Source organism: Tachyglossus aculeatus, chromosome 24 (assembly GCF_015852505.1).
Source record: "Tachyglossus aculeatus isolate mTacAcu1 chromosome 24, mTacAcu1.pri, whole genome shotgun sequence".
In the NCBI taxonomy this organism is placed as follows: Eukaryota; Metazoa; Chordata; class Mammalia; order Monotremata; family Tachyglossidae; genus Tachyglossus; species Tachyglossus aculeatus.
The window spans coordinates 24,841,963-24,866,712 of record NC_052089.1 but is presented as its reverse complement, the minus strand read 5'-3'; the positions used below and the strand labels follow the sequence as shown (position 1 = coordinate 24,866,712).

The window sequence follows — 24,750 nt, the reverse complement described above, 5'->3', positions numbered from 1 at the left end:
GGCAGGGACTGTGTCCAACCCGATTTGCTTGTATCCAGTACAGTGCTTTGCACATAGCGCTTAGCAAGTACCATTATTATTATTATTCTCTGTGCCTCAGTTCCCTCATCTGTAAAATGGGGATTAAGACTGTGAGCCCTGAGGGACAGGGACTGTATCCAACCTGATTATCTTGTATCTGGCACATAGTAAGTGCTTAACATACCATTTTTTTTAAAAAAATATTATTATTCATGCAATTGTATTTATTGAGCGCTTACTGTGTGCAGAGCACTGTACTAGGCGCTTGGGAAGTACAAGTTGGCAATGTATAGAGACGGTCCCTACTCAACAACGGGCTCACAGTCTAGAAGGGGGAGACAGACAATGAAACAAAGCATGTAGACCTGTATATACGTATATATGTTTGTACATATTTATTACTCTATTTATTTTACTTGTACATATCTATTCTATTTATTTTATTTTGTTAGTATGTTTGGTTTTGTTCTCTGTCTCCCCCTTCTTGACTGTGAGCCCACTGTTGGGTCCGGACTGTCTCTATATGTTGCCAACTTGGACTTCCCAAGCACTTAGTACAGTGCTCTGCACCCAGTAAGTGCTCAATAAATATGATTGATTGATTGATTGATTGATTGATTATTACTGAGTGGGCAGTCGAGTGAGGGGGAAACGGTGGTTGCACAACCAATGCAGAAGCTTCCCCCAAGTTCCTTGAGGGCAGGAATCGAGTCTACGAACTCTGTTGTACGCTCCCAAGCGCTTAGTACAGTGCTCTGCACACAGTAAGCACTCAATAAATACGATTGATTGATTGATTGATTATTACTGAGTGGGCAATAGAGTGAGGGGGAAACGTTGGTTGCCCAACCAATGCAGAAGCTTCCCCCAAGTTCCTTGAGGGCAGGAATCGAGTCTACGAACTCTGCTGTACTCTCCCCAGGGCTTAGCACAGTGCTCTGCACACTGCTCAGTCAAAACTATTGATTGATGAGTCCCACCTCCCGTCCTAGGCCCTATGAAGACGCCCTGCCCCAGAATCCAGCCCTGGCAGCTGTGGCCTCCCTGGGGGGTTGAGGGGGGTGTCCCTGGTCCGGCCTGGTTGTGACCCCAAATGCGAGGGCTTCCAGCAGGCCCTCGACTCTCGGGTGGGAGAGGTGAGGGTGGTTGGTTCGTCAACATCCCGGGACGCCAAGGCTGAGAGCTCTGGGCTGGTCGCCTCAAGCAGCAGTGAGCCCCTCACCGTACCTCGTTCTCACCTGTCCCGCCATCGACCCCCGGCCCATGTCCTCCCCCGGGCCTGGAATGCCCCCAATCCCTCTGCCCATCCGCCAAACTAGCTCTCTTCCTCCCTTCAAGGCCCTACTGAGAGCTCACCTCCTCCAGGAGGCCTTCCCAGACTGACCCCCTTCCCTCCTCTCCCCCTCGTCCCCCTCTCCATCCCCCCATCTTACCTCCTTCCCTTCCCCACAGCACCTGTATATATGGATATATGTTTGTACATATTTATTACTCTATTTATTTATTTTACTTGTACATATCTATTCTATTTATTTTATTTTGTTAGTATGTTTGGTTTTGTTCTCTGTCTCCCCCTTTTAGACTGTGAGCCCACTGTTGGGTAGGGACTGTCTCTATATGTTGCCAACTTGGACTTCCCAAGCGCTTAGTACAGTGCTCTGCACACAGTAAGCGCTCAATAGATACGATTGATGATGATGATGATCAGAAGGACCTGGGTTCTAATCTCAGCTCTGTCGCGTCCCTGCTGTGTGACTTCAGGCAAGTCACTTCTCCGTGCCTCAGTGACCTCATCTGTCAAAAGGGGAATAAGGCTGTGAGCCCCATGGGGGACAGGGACTGTGTCTAACCTGATTACCTCATTTCTACTACAGCGCTCAGTACGGGGAAATACAGTATGGGGAAGAAGCGTGGCTCACTGGAAAGAGCCTGGGCTTTGGAGTCGGAGGTCATGGGTTCAAATCCCAGCTCTGCCAACTGTCAGCTGTGTGACTTCGGGCAAGTCACTTCACTTCTCTGGGCCTCAGTGACCTCATCTGGGAAATGGGGACTAAGACTGTGAGCCCTCCGTGGGACAACCTGATCACCTTGTAACCTCCCCAGCGCTTAGAACAGTGCTTTGCACATAGTAAGCGCTTAATAAATTCCATCATCATTATTATTATTATTACAGTGCCTGGCACATAGCGCTTAACAAATACCGTCATTATTATTTTTAAGCCGGAAGGAAGGGCCTGGCCGCTGAAAGGCTAAGGGAGTCCAGAGAAAAGCCTCCTGGAAGCCCACCTGATACGACAATCCTCTAGCCAAGCTAGAGACGAGGAAAGGAAGGAAAACAGGGACCAGGTCTTCCTTTCTAGGGGTCTTTTTCCCCCTTGCACACCAGGGCGCTCAAGACTACGTTCGAACTTTGGAATTTCAGGCTCTGCCCGTGGGAAAACCGGTGAAAATCCCAACCTGGTGCGCAATCACGCGGGGCCGCTGGGTGTCAATCCTGGCCGAGGCCCGGTCCGGCAGGGGAAGCGGTGAGAACTGTGGCTTTGGCTGTTTCTCTTCACGTGTGGGAGTGAGAACGAGAGAGAGTGTGAGAGCATGTGTGAGCCAATCTGTTGTGTACCTGTGAGACCTAAGGACTAGCTGGTCAAAAGCGGCAGGAAGGGTGGTGAATTTTATTTAAAAATAAATACAATTTATTTTATTTTGTTAGTATGTTTGGTTTTGTTCTCTGTCTCCCCCTTTTAGACTGTGAGCCCACTGTTGGGTAGGGACTGTCTCTAGATGTTGCCAATTTGTACTTCCCAAGCGCTTAGTACAGTGCTCTGCACATAGTAAGCGCTCAATAAATACGATTGATGATGATGATGATGGGGGGCCGCCCCGCCTTGAAGAGGTGTCAGCAGGTGGATTGGAGCCCCGCTGGGGGGGGTCAACTGGTGGGGGGCGAGGAGGAAGGGGGGATACGGAGCCAGGGGGGAGCCGAAGCTGCGCGGCAGGGGTGAGCGGAGCGGAGAAGCTCGCTGGCTCCTTCCCCAGACGCCGCCACCACACCTCTCTGGGCAGCTTCCAGCTCTGTTTCCTGAACTTTCCAGCCTGGTCGGGCTTTTTTTTTTTTTTAATGGCATTTATTAAGTGCTTACTATGTGCAAAGCACTGTTCTAAGCGCTGGGGAGGCTACAAGGCGATCAGCTTGTCCCAAGGGGCTCACAGTCTTAATCCCCATTTTACAGATGAGGTAACTGAGGCCCAGAGAAGTGAAGCGACTTGCCCCAAGTCACGCAGCTGACAAGTAGCGGAGCTGGGATTTGAACCCCTGACCTTTTAGACTTTTAGACTGTGAGCCCACTGTTGGGTAGGGACTGTCTCTATATGTTGCCAACTTGGACTTCCCAAGCACTTAGTACAGTGCTCTGCACACAGTAAGCGCTCAATAAATACGATTGATGATGATGATGACCTCCGACTCCAAAGCTCGGGCTCTTTCCACTGAGCCACGCTGCTTGTGCGGGCTAGGGCCCAGCTGGATTCGGGCTGTAGTCCAACCGTTGTCAGCAGCCTCAATAGGGAAGCAGCGTGGCTCAGTGGAAAGACCCCGGGCTTGGGAGTCAGAGGTCATGGGTTCTAATCCCGGCTCCGCCACTTGTCAGCTGTGTGACCTCGGGCAAGTCGCTTCACTTCTCTGGGCCTCAGTTACCTCATCTGGAAAATGGGGATGAAGACTGTGAGCCCCAGGTGGGACAACCTGATTACCTTGTATCCACCCCTAGTGGGTAGGGACCGTCTCTATATGTTGCCACCTTGTACTTCCCAAGCGCTTAGTACAGTGCTCTGCACACGGTAAGCGCTCAATAAATACGATTGATTGATTGCCAACTTGTACTTCCCAAGCGCTTAGTACAGTGCTCTGCACACAGTAAGCACTCAATAAATATGATTGATTGATTGCCAACTTGTACTTCCCAAGCGCTTAGTACCGTGCTCTGCACACAGTAAGCGCTCAATAAATACAATTGAATGAATGAATGAATGCTTAGAACAGTGCTTGGCAAATAGTGCTTAACAAATGCCAATATCATTATTATTACGTGGGCCGGGAACTGGGTTCAACCTGATTAGCTTGTATCTCCTACAGCGCTTAGTACAGGGCCTGACACATAGGAAGCAGTTAATAAATGCCTTTTTTAAAAAAAAAAAGAATGAAAAAAGAGATCTCCCAACAACAGAGAGGAAGAAGTGGGGTGAGTCACAACACATTTAGTCAGAGAGCATTTCAAGAGAAAACCGGTAATGATTTGAGGAAGTAGATACGAGAGTTAAGAGGGTTAGAGGCCTTTATCTCCCTTCGCTGGCTTCGAGGCGAAACTGAACCGAACCAAGGGAATTCACGTCTGAAGGTCTCACCGAGTCCAAGACCGTGACTTTTTAAAAAGGCAGGGGCCGAGGTCCCATGGGGTCGGGTCGGTTTGACTCGGAGGTATCAAAACCTGCCTCCTCTGAAATCGAAATCGGGAAAGGAATGAGGAAGCAGGCTGCAGGCCCCGGGCCCGGGGTGTGTGATGATTGATAACACCCTCTTCTGCCTAGCTTCTCAACTTGTCCAAAATGCTTGGTTTTTTTCTCGTGCTTTCGTTCATTCACTCAATCGTATTTATTGAGCGCTGACTGTGTGCAGGGCACTGGACTAAGCGCTTGGGTAGTACAAGAGAAGCAGCGTGGCTCAGTGGAAAGAGCACGGGCTTTGGAGTCAGAGGTCATAATAATAATAATGATGGCATTTATTAAGCGCTTACTATGTGCAAAGCACTGTTCTAAGCGCCGGGGAGGTTACAAGGTGATCGGGTTGTCCCACGGGGGGCTCACAGTCAAATCCCAGCTCCACTAATTGTCAGCTGGGCAAGTCACTTCACTTCTCTGGGCCTCTGTTACCTCATCTGTAAAATGGGGATGAAGACTTTGAGCCCCCCGTGGGACAACCTGATCACCTTGTATCCCCCCCAGCGCTTAGAACAGTGCTTTGCACATAGTAAGCACTTAATAAATGCCATCATTATTATTATTATTATTATTAGAAGCCGGCAACACAGCCCTTCTATCAATCAATAAATCAATCGTATTTATTGAGCGCTTACTGTGTGCAAAGCACTGTACTAAGCGCTTGGGAAGCACAAGTTGGCAACATCTAGAGACAGTCCCTACCCAACAGTGGGCTCACAGTCTAAAAGAGGGAGACAGAGAACAAAACCAAACATACTAACAAAATAAAATTAATAGAATAGATATGTACAGGTAAAATAAATAGAGTAATAAATATGTACAAACATATATACATATATACAGGTGCCGTGGGGAAGGGAAGGAGGTAAGATGGGGGGATGGAGAGGGGGACGAAGGGGAGAGGAAGGAAGGGGCTCAGTCTGGGAAGGCCTCCTGGAGGAGGTGAGCTCTCAGCAGGGCCTTGAAGGGAGGAAGAGAGCGAGCTTGGCGGATGGGCAGAGGGATTGGGGGCATTCCGGGCCAGGGGGATGACGTGGGCTGGGGGTCGATGGCGGGACAGGCGAGAGCGAGGTACGGTGAGGAGATTAGCGGCAGAGGAGCGGAGGGTGCGGGCTGGGCTGGAGAAGGAGAGCCAACTTGTACTTCCCAAGCGCTTAGTACAGTGCTCTGCACACAGTAAGCGCTCAATAAATACGATTGAATGAATGAATGAATGAATGGTCACAGCCCTCCCCCTCCCAGCCTGAGTCCCAGAGTCAGACAGTTGTATTTAATAATAATAATAATAATGGCATTTATTAAGCGCTTACTATGTGCAAAGCACTGTTCTAAGCGCTGGGGAGGTTACAAGGTGATCAGTTTGCCCCACGGGGGGGCTCACAGTCTTCATCCCCGTTTTCCAGATGAGGGAACTGAGGCCCAGAGAAGTGAAGTGACTTGCCCAAAGTCACAAAGCTGACAATTGGCGGAGTAGGGATTTGAACCCATGACCTCTGACTCCAAAGCCCAGGCTCTTTCCACTGAGCCACGCTGCTTTTCTAAGCAGCACTGAGCACTTTACTGAGCGCTTACTGCGTGCAGAGCACTGTACTAAGTGCTTGGGAGAGAACAATAGAACAATAGAACAGTCATGTTCCCTGCCCTCAACAAGCTTACAGTCTAGATAGCCCAAAGGATCAATCAATCTGTGGTATTTGAGGGCTTACTGTGTGCAGAGCACTAATAATAATAATAAAAATAATGATGGCGCTTACTATAATAATAATAATGGCATTTGTTAAGCGCTTACTATGTGTGAAGCACTGTTCTAAGTGCTGGGGAGGATACAAGGTGATCACGTTATCCCACGTAGGGCTCACAGTCTTAATCCCCATTTTACTTAGGCTCAGAGAAGTTAAGTGACTGGCCCAAGGTCAGACAGCAGACATGTGGGGGAGCAGGAATTAGAACCCATGAACTCTACTATGTGCCAAGCACTGTTCTAAGCATTCATTCATTCATTCAAGCATATTTATTGAGCGCTTACTGTGTGCAGAGCACTGGACTAAGCGCTTGGGAAGTACAAGTCGGCAACCTAGAGAGACGGTCCCTAGCACTGGAGTAGATACAAGGTTATCTGGTTGTCCCACGTGGGGCTCACAGTCTATCGGTTTGGCCACAGTCCTATCCCACGTGGGGCTCACAGTCTTAATCCCTGTTTTACAGATGAGATCACTGAGGCCCAGAGAAGTGAAGTGACTCGCCCAAGGTCACACAGCAGACAAGCGGCGGAGACGGGGTTAGAACCCAGGTCCTTCTGACTCCTAGGCCTGGGCTCTATCCACTAAGCCAAGCTGCTTCTCTACCGGCTCAGTGGAAAGAGCACAGGTTCGGGAGTCAGGGGTTGTGGGTTCTAATTCCGCTTCTGCCGCTTATCAGCTGTGTGACTCTGGGCAAGTCACTTCCTCTTTGCTTCAGTGACCTCATCTGCAAAATGGGGATGAAGACTGTGAGCCCCACATGGGACAACCTGATTACCTTGCATCTACCCCGGCACTTAGAACAGTGCTTGGCACATAGTAAGCGCTTAACAAATACCATCACTATTATTATTATTATTATTATTATTATTATTATTATTATTATTATTATTATTATTATTATTATTATTACCAGACCAGCTCTCCAGAACTCTACAATGCTCTGCACACAGTAAAGGACTCAATAAATACCCCCGATGGATTGATCTAGCTGCCACTATTATTATTATTAATATTATTATTATTATTACCACCAGACCAGCTCTCCAGAACTCTACAATGCTCTGCACACAGTAAAGGACTCAATAAATACCCCCGATGGATTGATCTAGCTGCTCAATGGATCGACATTGCCCACCAACCCTATTTCACCACCGAGGGAAAGTAGGGGTGGCAGCAGTAGTTGGGGAGGGGTGCTTATTGAGCGCCCACTGGGCTCAATGCACTGAACCTTTGGAGGCACGAAACAGAGAAGGTGAAAGACAGGGTCACCAATAGTTTGGGTTAAGTGCCGCGGGCCTTCTGAGCCAGTGCTGTGCGTAAAATGAAATTTAGAGCCCTGCCTCTCCCCGGGTCAGCCTTGGGAAACAGTGTGGCCTAGTGGATAGAGCACAGGCCTGGGAATCAGAAGGTCACGGGTTCTAATCCCGGCTGTGCCACTTGTCTGCGAGTCGCTTTGTTTCGCTGGGCCTCCGTAACCTCACCTGTAAAATGGGAATTAAGACTGTGAGCCCGGTGCTAGTCGGGGACAGTGTCCAACCCGATTTACTTGTATCCACCCCAGGGCTTAGTACAGTGCCTGGTACATAGTAAGCGCTTGACGGAAAACCATAATCATTATTATTATTATTATTATTATCTGGGCCAGGATGAAAGCGTGTCTGCATGCTACGTTCCTCTCCCAACTCCAGCCAAAGTCGCAACTGAGGCAGGGAGGTGGGGTGACCTACCCTAGACCTCCTCCAGTCCGTGGCCCGGGCCCCCTCGCCAGATTTTGCACATCATCATCATCATCATCAATCGTATTTATTGAGCGCTTACTGTGTGCAGACCACTGTACTAAGCGCTTGGGAAGTACAAGTTGGCAACATATCGAGACAGTCCCTACCCAACAGTGGGCTCACAGTCTAAGAGGTAGTCACAAACTTTCTGCTGCATAGGGACAGGGCATGGGCCTGGGAGTCACAAGGTTTGCTGCCATTTGTCTGCTGCATGGGGTTGGGGCACGGGCCTGGGGGGTCATCATCATCAATCGTATTTATTGAGCGCTTACTGTGTGCAGAGCACTGTACTAAGCGCTGGGGAAGTACAAGTTGGCAACATATAGAGACAGTCCCTACCCAACAGTGGGCTCACAGTCTCATTCATTCATTCAATCATATTTACTGAGCGCTTACTGTGTGCAGAGCACTGTACTAGGCGCTTGGGAAGTACAAATTGGCAACATATAGAGACAGTCCCTACCCAACAGTGGGCTCACAGTCTAAGGGGTAGTCACAAGGTTTCTGCTGCATAGGGAGGGGGCATGGGCCTGGGATTCACAGGGTTTGCTGCCATTTGTCTGCTGCATGGGGTTGGGGCACGGGCCTGGTAGTCATCATCATCAATTGTATTTATTGAGTGCTTACTGTGTGCAGAGCACTGTACTAAGCGCTTGGGAAGTACAAGTTGGCAACATATAGAGACAGTCCTTACCCAACAGTGGGCTCACAGTCTAAAATGCAGTCACAAGGTTTCTGCTGCATAGGGCCGGGGCATGGGCCTGGGAGTCACAAGGTTTGCTGCCATTTGTCTGCTGCATGGGGTTAGGGCACGGGCCTGGGAGTCATCATCATCAATCGTATTTATTGAGCGTTTACTGTGTGCAGAGCACTGTACTAAGCGCTTGGGAAGTACAAGTTGGCAACACACAGCAACGCACAGAGACGGTCCCTACCCAACAGTGGGCTCACAGTCTAGAAGGGGGAGACAGACGACAAAACAAAACATATTAACAAAATAAAATAAATAGAATAAATGTGTACAAGTAAAATAGAGTAATAAATATGCATTCATTCATTTGTATTTATTGAGTGCTTACTGTGTGTAGAGCACTGTACCATAATCATCATCACCATCAATCGTATTTATTGAGCGCTTACTGTGTGCAGAGCACTGTACTAAGCGCTTGGGAAGTCCAAGTTGGCAACATATCGAGACAGTCCCTACCCAACAGTGGGCTCACAGTCTAAAAGGTAGTCACAAGGTTTCTGCTGCATAGGGACGGGGCATGGGCCTGGGAGTCACAAGGTTTGCTGCCATTTGTCTGCTGCATGGGGTTGGGGCAGGGGCCTGGGATTCATCATCATCAATCGTATTTATTGAGCGCTTACTGTGCGCAGAGCACTGTACTAAGCGCTGGGGAAGTACAAGTTGGCAACACACAGCAACGCACAGAGACGGTTCCTGCCCAACAGTGGGCTCACAGTTTAGAAGGGGGAGACAGATGACAAAACAAAACATATTAACAAAATAAAATAAATAGAATAAATGTGTACAAGTAAAATAGAGTAATAAATATTCATTCATTCATTTGTATTTATTGAGTGCTTACTGTGTGTAGAGCACTGTACCATCATCATCATCATCATCAATCGTATTTACTGAGCACTTATTGTGTGCAGAGCACTGTACTAAGCGCTTGGGAAGTACAAGTTGGCAACATATCGAGACAGTCCCTACCCAACAGTGGGCTCACCGTCTAAAAGGTAGTCACAAGGTTTCTGCTGTATAGGGACAGGGCATGGGCCTGGGAGTCACAGGGTTTGCTGCCATTTGTCTGCTGCATGGGGTTGGGGCACGGGCCTGGTAGTCATCATCATCAATCGTATTTACTGAGCACTTACTGTGTGCAGAGCACTGTACTAAGCGCTTGGGAAGTACAAGTTGGCAACATATCGAGACAGTCCCTACCCAACAGTGGGCTCACAGTCTAAAAGGTAGTCACAAGGTTTCTGCTGCATAGGGACGGGGCATCGGCCTGGGAGTCACAAGGTTTGCTGCCATTTGTCTGCTGCATGGGGTTAGGGCACGGGCCTGGGAGTCATCATCATCAATCGTATTCATTGAGCGCTTACTGGGTGCAGAGCACTGTACTAAGCGCTTGGGAAGTACAAGTTGGCAACACACAGCAACGCACAGAGACGGTTCCTGCCCAACAGTGGGCTCACAGTCTAGAAGGGGGAGACAGACGACAAAACAAAACATATTTAACAAAATAAAATAAATAGAATAAATGTGTACAAGTAAAATAGAGTAATAAATATGCATTCATTCATTTGTATTTATTGAGTGCTTACTGTGTGTAGAGCACTGTACCATCATCATCATCATCATCAATCGTATTTATTGAGCGCTTACTGTGTGCAGAGCACTGTACTAAGCGCTTGGGAAGTACAAGTTGGCAACATATCGAGACAGTCCCTACCCAACAGTGGGCTCACAGTCTAAGAGGTAGTAACAAGGTTTCTGCTGCATAGGGATGGGGCATGGGCCTGGGAGTCACAAGGTTTGCTGCCATTTGTCTGCTGCATAGGGTTGGGGCACGGGCCTGGGAGTCATCATCATCAATCGTACTTATTGAGCGCTTACTGTGTGCAGAGCACTGTACTAAGCGATTGGGAAGTACAAGTTGGCAACATATAGAGACAGTCCTTACCCAACAGTGGGCTCACAGTCTAAAATGCAGTCACAAGGTTTCTGCTGCATAGGGCCGGGGCATGGGCCTGGGAGTCACAAGGTTTGCTGCCATTTGTCTGCTGCATGGGGTTGGGGCACGGGCCTGGTAGTCATCATCATCAATCGTATTTATTGAGCGCTTACTGTGTGCAGAGCACTGTACTAAGTGCTTGGGAAGTACAAGTTGGCAACATATCGAGACAGTCCCTACCCAACAGTGGGCTCACAGTCTAAAAGGTAGTCACAAGGTTTCTGCTGCATAGGGACGGGGCATGGGCCTGGGAGTCACAGGGTTTGCTGCCATTTGTCTGCTGAATAGGGTTGGGGCACGGGCCTGGTAGTCATCATCATCAATCGTATTTATTGAGCGCTTACTGTGTGCAGAGCACTGTACTAAGCGCTTGGGAAGTACAAGTTGGCAACACACAGCAATGCACAGAGACGGTCCCTACCCGACAGTGGGCTCACAGTCTAGAAGGGGGAGACAGACGACAAAACAAAACATATTAACAAAATAAAATAAATAGAATAAATGTGTACAAGTAAAATAGAGTAATAAATATGCATTCATTCATTTGTATTTATTGAGTGCTTACTGTGTGTAGAGCACTGTACCATCATCATCATCATCATCAATCGTATTTACTGAGCGCTTATTGTGTGCAGAGCACTGTACTAAGCGCTTGGGAAGTACAAGTTGGCAACATATAGAGACAGTCCCTACCCAACAGTGGGCTCACAGTCTAAGAGGTAGTCACAAGGTTTCTGCTGCATAGGGACGGGGCAGGGGCCTGGGAGTCACAAGGTTTGCTGCCATTTGTCTGCTGCATAGGGTTGGGGCACGGGCCTGGGAGTCATCATCATCAATCGTATTTATTGAGCGCTTACTGTGTGCAGAGCACTGTACTAAGCGCTGGGGAAGTACAAGTTGGCAACATATAGAGACAGTCCCTACCCAACAGTGGGCTCACAGTCTCATTCATTCATTCAATCATATTTACTGAGCGCTTACTGTGTGCAGAGCACTGTACTAGGCGCTTGGGAAGTACAAATTGGCAACATATAGAGACAGTCCCTACCCAACAGTGGGCTCACAGTCTAAGGGGTAGTCACAAGGTTTCTGCTGCATAGGGAGGGGGCATGGGCCTGGGAGTCACAAGGTTTGCTGCCATTTGTCTGCTGCATGGGGTTGGGGCACGGGCCTGGTAGTCATCATCATCAATTGTATTTATTGAACGCTTACTGTGTGCAGAGCACTGTACTAAGCGCTTGGGAAGTACAAGTTGGCAACATATAGAGACAGTCCTTACCCAACAGTGGGCTCACAGTCTAAAATGCAGTCACAAGGTTTCTGCTGCATAGGGACGGGGCATGGGCCTGGGAGTCACAAGGTTTGCTGCCATTTGTCTGCTGCATGGGGTTGGGGCACGGGCCTGGGAGTCATCATCATCAATCGTATTTATTGAGCACTTACTGTGTGCAGAGCACTGTACCAAGCACTTGGGAAGTACAAGTTGGAAACACACAGCAACGCACAGAGACGGTCCCTACCCAACAGTGAGCTCACAGTCTAGAAGGGGGAGACAGATGACAAAACATATTAACAAAATCAAATAAATAGAATAAATTTGTACAAGTAAAATAGAGTAATAAATATTCATTCATTCATTCGTATTTAATTGAGTGCTTACTGTGTGCAGAGCACTGTACCAAGCGCTTGGGAAGTACAAGTTGGCAACACACAGAGATGGTCCCTACCCAACAGCGGGCTCACATTCTAGAAGGGGGAGACAGACGACCAAACAAAACATATTAACAAAATAAAATAAATAGAATACATATGTACAAGTAAAATAGAGTAATAAATATTCATTCATTCATTTGTATTTATTGAGCGCTTACTGTGTGTAGAGCACTGTACCATCATCATCATCATCATCAATCGTATTTATTGAGCGCTTACTGTGTGCAGAGCACTGTACCAAGCGCTTGGGAAGTACAAGCTGGCAACACACAGAGATGGTCCCTACCCAACAGCGGGCTCACAGTCTAGAAGGGGGAGACAGACGACAAAACAAAACATATTAACAAAATAAAATAAATAGAATAAATTTGTACAAGTAAAATAGAGTAATAAATATTCATTCATTCATTCATATTTATTGAGCGCTTACTGTGTGCAGAGCACTGTACTAAGCGCTTGGGAAGTACAAGTTGGCAACATATCGAGACAGTCCCTACCCAACAGTGGGCTCACAGTCTAAAAGGTAGTCACAAGAGTTCTGCTGCTGCATAGGGACGGGGCACGGGCCTGGGATTCACAGGGTTTGCTGCCATTTGTCTGCTGCATGGGGTTGGGGCACGGGCCTGGGAGTCATCATCATCAATCGTATTTATTGAGCACTTACTGGGTGCAGAGCACTGTACTAAGCGCTTGGGAAGTACAAGTTGGCAACACACAGCAACGCACAGAGACGGTCCCTGCCCAACAGTGGGCTCACAGTCTAGAAGGGGGAGACAGATGACAAAAAATAGTAACAAAATCAAATAATACCCCTGCAAGTGAGGAATGACTCCCTTCTAGACTGTGAGCCCGTTGTTGGGTAGGGACCGTCTCTAGATGTTGCTGACTTGTACTTCCCAAGCGCTTAGTACAGTGCTCTGCACACAGTAAGCGCTCAATAAATCCGACTGAACAAACGAATGGGGGACAATTTCATTCGTTCATTCAAACAGATTTATTGAGCACTTACTGTGTGCAGAGCACTGTACTAAGCACTTGGGAGAGTACAAGAGAAGCAGCGTGGCTCAGGAGAAAGAGCCCGGGCTTTGGAGTCAGAGGTCATGGATTCAAATCCCAGCCCCGCTAATTGTCAGCTGTGTGACTTTGGGCAAGTCACTTCACTTCTCTGGGCCTCAGTTCCCTCATCTGGAAAATGGGGATGAAGACTGTGAGCCCCCCGTGGAACAACCTGATCACCTTGTAACCTCCCCATCGCTTAAAACAGTGCTTTGCACATAGTAAGCGCTTAATAAATGCTGTCATTATTATCATTATTACAATACAATGGGCTTATAGTCCCTCCAGCTTCAAGCTCTCATGAAGGCGCAGAGCACTCCGGGCCTGCTGCCCTTCCGAGACGGGCCCGTCGAGTCTAGAGGAAAACCCAAATCCCTTCCTAATAAGAAACAATAATAATAATAATAATAACTACAATAATAGTTGCGGTGTTTGTTAAGCATTTAGTATGTGCCAGGTACTGTACTAAGCGCTAGAACAAATATAAGCAAACCGGGATGGATACAGTCCCTGTCCCACATGGGGCTCACGGTCTCAATTCATTCATTCATTCAATCAATCATTCAATCGTATTTATTGAGTGCTTACTGTGTGCAGAGCACTGTACTAAGCGCTTGGGAAGTACAAATCGGCAACATTCATTCAATCGTATTTATTGAGCACTTACTGTGTGCAGAGCACTGTCCTAAGCGCTTGGGAAGTACAAGTCGGCAACATATAGAGACGGTCCCTACCCAACAACGGGCTCACAGTCTAGAAGGGGGAGACAGACAGCAAAACAAGCAGACAGTTGTCAATACCATCATAATAAATAGAAGTATAGCTATATACACAGCATTGGTAAAATAAATAGAGTAATAAATATGTACAAATAAAATGAATAGAGTAATAAATATGTACAAATATAAACAAGTGCTGTTGGGAAGGGAAGAGGGTAGGGCGGGGGCGGCGATGGGGAGGGGAGGAGAAGAGGTAAAAGGGGGGGTCTCTGTCTGGGAAGGCCTCCTGGAGGAGGTGAGCTCTCAAAATTCTCATTTTACAGATGAAGTAAGTGATTTGAAGTGATTTGCCCAACATCACCCAGCGGACAAGTGGTGGAGCTGGAATTAGAACCCAGGTCCTTCTGACTCCTAGGCTCTCTATCCCATTAGGCCACGCTGTTTCTCTACCAGACCAGCTCTGACAAGTCTCTGATTCTAAGATTCCACCAGCCACAACCATACATTTCTGGATGCTCATTCTTCAAACTGACCTGGAATCCTAAATAAAACCGTTCCTTCCTCCGACCGTCCAGTTCAGGAATATATACCCGAGTGACTCAGCGGGGAATTTCAGGACATTCTCGAGGGTCCTCGGGGCCCCCGAAGGAGACGGATTACCAATTTCCTCTCCTTCCAGTAAAAAGGAAAGGCGGCGGTTTGGGCAGAGTGAGCTCCCCATCCCTGCCTCTGGAGCGGGTCGCCGCTCAGCCAACTCCCCGGTGAAACAGCAACCTCTGAAGGTGTGTGGTTATGGCCCAGTAACCACACGCCTCTCTGACACCGAGAACAACCATCCCAAGCCCGGGGACTTTAACCGCTGGTAAAAGTGTCTTCTCACCTAAACCACACGCCGGGAGCCAGCCAGAATCTGTGACCCGGGCGTGTGGGCCGGGCAGAATAAGCCGGGTGAAAACGGCGTTCGGCCGGCCGAAGTCAATTAAGGACTTTTAGACTGTGAGCCCACTGTTGGGTAGGGACTGTCTCTATATGTTGCCAATTTGTACTTCCCAAGCGCTTAGTACAGTGCTCTGCACACAGTAAGCACTCAATAAATACGATTGATGATGATGATGATGATGATGAAAGAGCGTGGGCCTCGGAGTCGGGAGACCTGGGTCCTAATCTCTGTTCTGCAGGGACGGTAATCCTTCGGGGGCCTCAAGACCGTTCTATATCACGGAGATAATAATGCCCCTCTATCGCTACCAGACAGGGATAGAGTATGTGGATAAAATGAGACCGTCGACGGGAAAACGCTCTGGAGAAACACGAGCGCTCTACAGACTCGATTCAGAGTGACAGACCGCAGCCAGGAGGTTTGGCTTGAGGCCTGGACCCCTTTATCATTCATTCATTCATTCAATCGTATTTAGTGAGTGCTTACAGTGTGCAGAGCACTGTACTAAGCGCTTGGGAGAGTACGTCACTTTTACAATACAACAGCGTCAGCAGACGCATCTCCTGGCCACAGTGAGTTTACGGTCTAGAGCGGGACATGGGCATCCCATCCATAAATTATTTTCAACATTTAACTTAAAGCTATAGAGAAGCAGAGAAGCAGCGTGGCTCAGTGGAAAGAGCCCGGGCTTTGGAGTCAGAGGTCATGGGTTCGAATCCCAGCTCCTCCATGTGTCTGCTCTGTGACCTTGGGCAAGTCACTTCACTTCTCTGCGCCTCAGTTACCTCATCTGTAAAATGGGGATTAAGACTGTGAGCCCCACGTGGGACAACCTGATCACCTTGCATCCCCCCCACAGTGCTTAGAACAGTGCTTTGCACATAGTAAGTGCTTAACAAATGCCATCATCATCATCATCACATGTACATAAGTGCTGTGGGGTTGAGGGTGGGGTGAACACCAGGAGCCTAAAGGTTTCCGGGGAGACAGTGCACTCGCAGCCAGGGTGGGCGCCTTTTCGGCCCATGGTGGAGGAGGGAGGGGGGATGTGCTTCTGGCTTTTCTATTTCTAGATGCCCCGTGTGCCTTCACAAGGGCCACATGGCCTGCGGGGTTGGGGAGGAAGAGGAAGGGAAGGTGGTTCTGACTCAAATGACTGACTGTGGTTTGAGAAGGAGGAGATGTTTCAGTGCTCGAGAGGTGGGCGGTCTCTGAGATGTGCTTGGGTTGGGGGGTGAGGAGCGGCTGGCTAGGAACTGGTCCCCGATTTGAGGGGATCCCGTTTCTTCGACGGGGCGAGTTCCTGCCCACCGCTTCCGACTGGCCCTGGAGTTCCCTGAGCAGTCCGTGCCAACTGTGACAGCCCCCACGTTAACTCAACCACCGTCAAAAATCCCCACGTTAAACCAAGCTGCTTTCAGCGTGGCTCAGTGGAAAGGGCCCGGGCTTTGGAGTCAGAGGTCATGGGTTCAAATCCCAGCTCCGCCAGTTGTCAGCTGTGTGACTCTGGGCAAGTCACCTCACTTTTCTGGGCCTCAGTTCCCTCATCTGTAAAATGGGGATGAAGACTGGGAGCCCCCCGTGGGACAACCTGATTGCCTTGTATCCTCCCCAGAGCTTAGAACAGTGCTTTGCACATAGTAAGCTCTTAACAAATGCCATCATCATCATCAATTCTCAGTCAGACGTGCTGGTATTGGCTCTGTTTGCTTGGGAACTTAGTGCGTTCCTAGCTGTGGCACTTGGAGAGGTGAGCGAAGACCTGAGCTTGTTTTACCCCGGCCCTCTCAGATCTTGGTACCTTTCCAAATTGGACCCTGAGTGTGTGTGATGGAGAGAGGGGCTGGATTTGGACAAGGAATCGGATGATTCCGAACAGCTGCTCGGTGGGATGGGGCATGGGGAGGGAGGGAGAACAGCCTCTCCGACTCTCCTCCTTCCTCTGATCTCTCCTTTACCTCAAGCCTTTCTTTTTCTTTTTCATTCAATCATATTTATTGAGCCTTACTGTGTGCAGAGCACTGTACTAAGCGCTTTTTGCTTCTTTAGGGTATCTGTTGAGCGCTCGCTTTGTGCCAAACACTGGGGGAAATAGAAGATAATCAGGTTGGACTCAGTCTCTATCGCATTTGGGGTTCACACTCTAAGTAGGATTTAATCCCTATTTTGGAGATGAGGAAACTGAGGCATGGAGAAGTTTAAGTCACACAGCGGACAAGTGGTGGGGCCAGGATATGAACCCAGTTCCTCTAATAATCATAATAATTATAGTACTTGTTAAGCGCTTACTATGTGCCAAGCACTGTTCTAAACGCTGGGGTAGCTACAAGTTCATCAGGTTGGACAAAGTCCCTGTCCCACGTGGGGCTCACAGTCTTAATCCCGGTTTTATAGATGAGATAACTGAGGCCCAGAGAAGTGAAGGGTCTTTCCCAAGGTCACACAGCAGATACGTAGTGGGGCAGGGATTAGAACTCGGATCCTTCTGATTCCCAGGCCCATCCTTCTTCCACTAAGCCAGGCTGCTTCTCTGACTCCTGAGCCCGGATTCTTTCCAATTAGACTCTGTTTAGGAGCTACGGAATCTCCTAAAATTTGCTTTCTGGAATGCTGACATTTAATGTACTCCTCTGTATTTTCTTCACCGTCTCCCTTCATAGAGGCAAAGGAGTTCTGCTCCTTTTTAGACTGTAAGTTCATTGTGGGCAGGGAATGTATCTTCCAGCTCTGTTTCTACAATACTCTCCCAAGTGTTTAGTACAGTCTTCGGCACACAGTAAGCACTCAATAAATGCCAATGATTGATTGATCCCTTGGAGTCTTCGGGGAAGCCGAAAAGCAGCTGTTGATTGGGGACCCCAAATCTGATCCAAGATTAAAATCGAATCCCAATCTATCTGATCATAGGGAACTCATTTCAATATCAGTACCTGCCCGCCAGAAAATAAAAACCTGGTATTAGAGCCCTGGATCCTTTAAAAGTGAAAATGGTGGGTAAGTTTTAATTTGATGCTTGAGTTCCTTTGCTCCAGAAGAGCATACGGAAAAGGAATTGATACTGAAAGGCTCAATGTAGAATTTAAAAAATACCCTACGAATAGGACAGTAAGCGTTTGTGAAACAAACTAAGGCCTAATTCAGTCAACAGACTCAACAGAAATGTGGTTAAATCTCCTCAGGTGAGAGGTTGATGGATTTTGTAGCTTAACATATTTATTACTCTATTTTACTTGTACATATCTGTTCAATTTATTTTATTTTGTTAATATGTTATGTTTTGTTCTCTGTCTCACCCTTCCAGACTATGAGCCCACTGTTGGGTAGGGACCGTCTCTAGATGTTGCCAACTTGGACTTCCCAAGCGCTTAGTACAGTGCTCTGCACACAGTAAGCGCTCAATAAATACGATTGATTGATTGATTGATGGATGAAGATGGCAAGATGTTTTTTAAATGTCAAACGTGCCCTGAAAATATCTGGAAAGAATGCAGCTAAAAGCATGGTAGGTACCTCTCCCACGCTCTTAGTACAGAGCTGTGTCCGTAGCAAGAGCTCAGAAAATACCTCCGATTGATACTTAACTGCATGACGGTCGGCTGGGAGTTTAATATTGCACGGGACAGGGATCAGTGCAAATGGATCCTATCTCGATTATCTGTACCAAGGGCATGAATAATTCAAAACAACAGGATCTTCCCAAAAAGGGCTGACAGCTGGCACTGTAGGGTCCAAGCGCTTAGCACAGTGCCGTGCACACAGCAAGTGCTTAATAAATACGATTGAATGAATGAACTTGGGCAGTGGGAACATGCCTACCGACTCTGTTATACTGTACTTTTCCAAGCGCTTAGTACAGTGCTGTGCACACAGTAAGCACTCAATAAATACCATGGATTGATTGATTGAGACTTGACAGCCCTCCCTAGGTAGAGAAAGCCACCGGTTCATACTGGTTCACACTGGTTTGGGCAGTGTGAGAGAGGCCTAAAGCGGGACAAGAGATTCACAGCTGGTGAGAATTTTAAAAATTCTCTTCTGGAGCCACTAACTGGAAGTTTCACCTCAAGATCTATCAGGGATTGGCCAGAGACACAGACAAACCCTAGTAGTAGCCGTAGTTGTAATGATCTGTACTGAGCACCTTTTGACTGCAATGGTACTGTATTAAGCACTTGGGAAGTATAACAGAAACCCACGACTAAGGCTCTCAATCGTTCATTCATTCATTCATTAAATCGTATTTATAAAGCACTTACTGTATGCAGAGCACTGTACTAAGCGCCTGGGAGAGTACAACAGGACAATAAACAGATACACTTCCTGTCCACAATGAGCTTACAGTCTGGAGGGGGAGACCCCCTTCCTCTCCCCACAGCACTTGTATCTATTTGTACATATTTATTACTCTATTTTATTTGTACATATTTACTACTCTATTTTATTAATGATGTGCATATAGTTATAACCCTATTTATTCTGACGGTTTCGACACCTCTCTACTTGTTTTGTTTCGTTGTCTGTCTCCCCCTTCTAGACTGTGAGCCCTGTTGCTGGGTAGGGACCATCTCTGTATGTTGCCGACTTGGACTTCCCAAGCTCTTAGTCCAGTGCTCTGCACACAGTAAGCGCTCAATAAATACGATTGAATGAATGAATGAGTGAAATAAAGGACAGATCTAGACATAAATGCTGTGGGGCTGGGAGAGGGAGGAAGGGAGCAAGTCAGGGCGATGCAGAAGGGAGTGGGAGATGAGGAAAAGTGAGGCTTAGTCAGGGAAGGCCTCTTGGAGGACGTGTGCCTTCGATAAGGCTTCGAAGCAGGGAGGAAAGTCACTGTCTGCAGGATTTGAGGAGGGAGGGCGTTCCAGACCAGAAGCAGGACGTGGGCTGTGAGAAAGTGGAGATTGAGGTATCAGCTCTTCCCCTCCTACCTTATCTTTGTAAACCCTTACCACACCTCAAGGCGCACACTTTGCTCCTCTCACAACAACCTACTCACTGTATGTATCTCCATGTCCTCTCTCTCTCTCTGCTGACCCCTCATTCATTCATTCATTCAATCGTATTTGTTGAGCACTTACTGTGTGCAGAGCACTGGACTAAGCGCTTGGGAAGTACAAGTCGGCAACATAGACGGTCCCTACCCAACGACGGGCTCAGAGTCTAGAGGGGGGAGACAGACAACAAAACAAAACATGTGGACAGGTGTCATCAAAATAAGTAGAAGTAAAGCTAGATGCATATCGTTAACAAAATAAATAGAATAGTAAATATGTACAAGTAAAATAGAGTAATAAATCTGTACAAACATATATACAGGTGCTGTGGGGAGGGGAAGGAGGTAGGGCTGGGGGGATGGGGAGGGGGAGAGGAAAGAGGGGGCTCAGTGTGGGAAGGTCTCCTGGAGGAGGGGAGCTCTCAGGAGGGTTTGAAGGCAGTAATGATTGATTGATTGATTGATCAATCTGCAAAATGGGGATTAAGGCTGTGAGCCGCCACGCGGGACACGGACTGTGTCCATGCTGATTAGCTTGTGTCTACCCCGGCAATCAGTACAGTGCCTGGCACATAGTAAGTGCTTAATGAATACCATAATTATTGTTATTATTATTATTATTATAGAGTGTAATCCCTCCTTGAGGCAGGGACTGCGTTTGACCTGATTCTCTTGCATCTTCTAGACCGTGAGCCCGTCGTTGCGTAGGGACCGTCTCTATCTGTTGCCGACTTGTACTTCCCCAGCGCACAGTCCGGTGCTCTGCACGTAGTAAGCGCTCAATAAATACGACTGGCTGAATGACTGATTAGTCCGGTACGCTGCGCACAGTCAGCGCTCGATCGATGCGACCGAAGGACCGAAGGAGGGAGAAGGAGAGGAGGGGAGGAGGGAGGAGGGAGGAGGGAGGGGAGAGGGGAGAGGGGAGAGGAGAGAGGGGAGGAGAGAGGAGAGAGGAGGGGAGAGGGGAGAGGGGAGAGGGGAGAGGGAGGAGAGAGAAGAGGAGAGAGGAGAGAGGAGAGAGGAGAGAGGAGAGAGGGGAGAGGGGAGAGGGGAGAGGGGAGAGGGGAGAGGGGAGAGGGGAGGGGAGGGGAGGGGAGGGGAGGGGAGGGGAGGGGAGGGGAGGGGAGGGCAGGGCAGGGGAGGGGAGGGGAGAGGAGGGGAGAGGAGGGGAGAGGAGGGGAGAGGAGGGGAGAGGAGGGGAGGGGAGGGGAGGGGAGGGGAGGGGGAGGGGGGAGGGGGAGAGGGAGAGGGGGTGGACGGTTTACAAGCCCAGGGGGAGGAGCTTTTGTTCGCTCCTCCCGATGATTAGTGTGTAGGGCAAGTGTGGGTGGGGCCCCTAGGCCCGCCCTCGGGGCTGGGGGGTCGCCTTGCCCGGCTGTGCCAGGAGGAGCAGGAGGAGGAGAAGGAGCAGGAGGAGGAGGAGGAGAAGGAGCAGGAGGGCCCGGCGGGCCCGGCTGGGGATGTCGTCGCTGGGCAGGCCTGCCTGAGGCCCCCCTCCCCTCCCCTGTCCTCTGTCCCCTGTCCCCCGTCCCCTCCCCATCTCCCGGTGGTCGTTCCCGATGCAGCCCCCCCCCCTGGCCCCGCCGCCCCCTGCTCCGGCTGCTGCTCCTGCTGGGCTCCGCCGCCCCCAGCAAGCCCGGTGAGCAGCGGGGACGAGGGAGGGAAGAAGGGGCACAAGGGGGGGTGGGGGGGGGCGGCTCTGTCGTCTGGCTTTGTCTGTCTGTAAGTCACAGACCTCCCGCTTCCTCCTCCTCCCCTTCCTTCTCCTCCGTGTGTGTGTGTGTGCCTGTGTGTGTGCGTGTCTGTGCGTGTCCCGTGACCTCCAGGCCGGATCCCTTTTCCTCTTCCTCCTCCCCCTCTCTTCTCCCTCCTCCCCCTCTCCTCTCCCTCCTCCCATTCCTCCCCTTTCTCCTCCTCCTCCCCTCCTCCCCCTCCTCCCCTCCTCCCTCTCCCCCTCCTCCCCTTCCTTCCCCCCTTCCTTCCCCTCCTCCCCTTCAATCAATCAATCAATCAATCGTATTTATTGAGCGCTTACTGTGTGCGGAGCACTGTACTAAGCGCTTGGGAAGTACAAGTTTGCAACATATAGAGACGGTCCCTACCGAACAATGGGCTCACAGTCCCTCTCCTTCCTCCCCCTCCCCTTCCTCCCCCTCTCCTCCTCCCCCTCTCCTCCTCCCCTCTCCTCCTCCCCTTCCTCCTCCTCCCCTTCCTCCCCCTCTTCCTCCTCCACTTCCCCCTCCTCCTCCCCGTCCTCCTCCTCCTCCTTTCATTCATTCATTCAATTATATTTACTGAGCGCTTACTGTGTGCAGAGCACTGGACTAAGCGCTTGGGAAGTACAAATTGGCAACATCTAGACATGGTCCCTACCCAACAACGGGCTCACAGTCTAGAAGGGGGAGACAGAGAACAAAACAAAACATGTCCTGCCCCTCTTCCTCCCTCCTCCTCCTCGTACTCCCCTTTCTCCCCCTCCTCCCCTTTCTCCTCCCTCCTCCTCCTCCCTCCTCCTCCCTTTCCTCCCTCTCCTCCCCTCCAAAGCGGGGGTGTCCTCGACCGATGGGCTCCGGGGGCGGAGGGACTCCCACTTATGTTGCCAATTTGTCCTCTCCCAAGTGCTCAGTACAGTGCTCTGCATGCAGTAAGCGCTCCATAAATACGATTGAATGAATGAATGAATGGATGAACTCTCCTCCTCCTCCCTCCCCCCCCCCCCTTAGTACAGTGCTCCGCACACAGTAAGGGGAGGGGGCGAGCACGATACTAATAATGATGATAATGTTGGTATTTGTTAAGCGCTTACTATGTGCCAAGCACCGTTCTAAGCGCTGGGGAGGTTATAAGGTGATCAGGTTGCCCCACGGGGGGCTCACAGTCTTAATCCCCATTTGACAGATGAGGCCACTGAGGCCCAGAGAAGTGAAGTGACTCACCCAAAGTCACACAGCTGACAAGTGGCGGGGCCGGGATTAGAACCCGTGACCTCTGACTCCCAAGCCTGTGCTTTTTCCACTGAGCCGCGCTGCTTCTCTAAAGATTGGATGATGATGATGATATTTGTTAAGCGCTATGTGCCAAGCACTGTTCTAAGCGCTGGGGAAGATACAAGGTGATCAGGTTGTCCCACGGGGGGCTCACAGTCTTAATCCCCATTTGACAGATGAGGCCACTGAGGCCCAGAGAAGTGAAGTGACTCACCCAAAGTCACACAGCTGACAAGTGGCGGGGCCGGGATTAGAACCCGTGACCTCTGACTCCCAAGCCTGTGCTTTTTCCACTGAGCCGCGCTGCTTCTCTAAAGATTGGATGATGATGATGATATTTGTTAAGCGCTATGTGCCAAGCACTGTTCTAAGCGCTGGGGGAGATACAAGGTGATCAGGTTGTCCCACGTGGGGCTCACAGTCTAAATCCCCATTTGACAGATGAGGTCACTGAGGCCCAGAGAAGTGAAGTGACTTGCCCAAAGTCACACAGCAGACAAGTGGCAGAAGCGGGATTAGAACCCATGACCTCCGACTCCCAAGCCCAGGCTCTTTCCACTGAGCCATGCTGCTTCTTAGTATGTGCAGAGCACTGTACTAAGCACTTGGGAATGTAATAATAATTGTGGTATTTGTTAAGCCCTCATTACATGGCAATCAATCAATCAGTCATATTTATTGAGTGCTTACTATGTGCAGAGCACTGTACTAAGCGCTTGGGAAGTACAAATTGGCAACATATTTGCACATATTGGCACTGTACTAAGCGCTGGGGTGGAGACAAGCAAATGCAAGGAGACCCTGGCCCATGCGGGATTTACGGTCCCAATCCCCATTTTATAGATGAGGTAACTGAGGCACAGAGAAGTGAAGTGACTTGTCCAAGGCCGCACAGCAGGCAAGAACGCAGACCCTTCCAAATCCCAGGCCCCGGCTCTGTCTCCGGTGCTGTGCTGCTTCCCCAGTTTAGCACAGTAAAACAGAGTTAGGAGACACGTCCCCTGCCCACAAGGAGCTGACAGTTTAGACAGGGAGGCAGACACTGTTATAATCTAGAAGCAGCTTGGCTTAATGGAAAGAGCCCGGGGCTTTGGAGTCAGAGGTCATCGGTTCAAATCCCCGCTCCGCCACTTGTCAGCTGGGTGACTTTGGGCAACTCACTTCAATCAATCAGTCAATCAATCAATCGTATTTATTAAGCACTTACGGTGTGCAGAGCACTTTACTAAGCGCTTGGGAAGTACAAGTTGGCATCATATAGAGACAGTCCCTACCCAACAGTGGGCTCACAGTCTAAAATTCTTCACTTCTAAAAAAACTTCACTTCTAAAAAACTTCACTTCTTTGGGCCTCAGTTCCCTCATCTGGAAAATGGGGATGAAGACCATGAGCCCCCCCGTGGGACAACCTGATCACCTTGTAAACTCCCCAGCGCTTAGAACATAGTAAGCGCTTAATATATGCCATCATAAAAAAAAAAATCTTGTGATGGGCAGGGAATGTGTCTGCCGATGGTATTGTATCGTACTCTCCCAAGCCCTTAGTGCAGTGCTCTGC

The 24,750-nt window shown here is 49.2% G+C and overlaps 1 protein-coding gene across 1 annotated transcript in view; it reads left to right on the top strand.

Annotated features, from left to right (window-relative positions):
* The window catches only part of IFNGR2 (interferon gamma receptor 2), a 44,672-nt gene that overhangs the window by 4,680 nt on the left and 15,242 nt on the right, over window positions 1–24,750 (top strand). Inside the window, exons 5-8 of the mRNA XM_038766170.1 lie at window positions 1,039–1,157; window positions 2,408–2,546; window positions 15,018–15,129; window positions 21,742–21,845. Coding sequence (XP_038622098.1) covers window positions 1,039–1,157; window positions 2,408–2,546; window positions 15,018–15,129; window positions 21,742–21,845 — 474 coding nt within the window. The remainder of the gene's footprint in view (window positions 1–1,038; window positions 1,158–2,407; window positions 2,547–15,017; window positions 15,130–21,741; window positions 21,846–24,750) is intronic.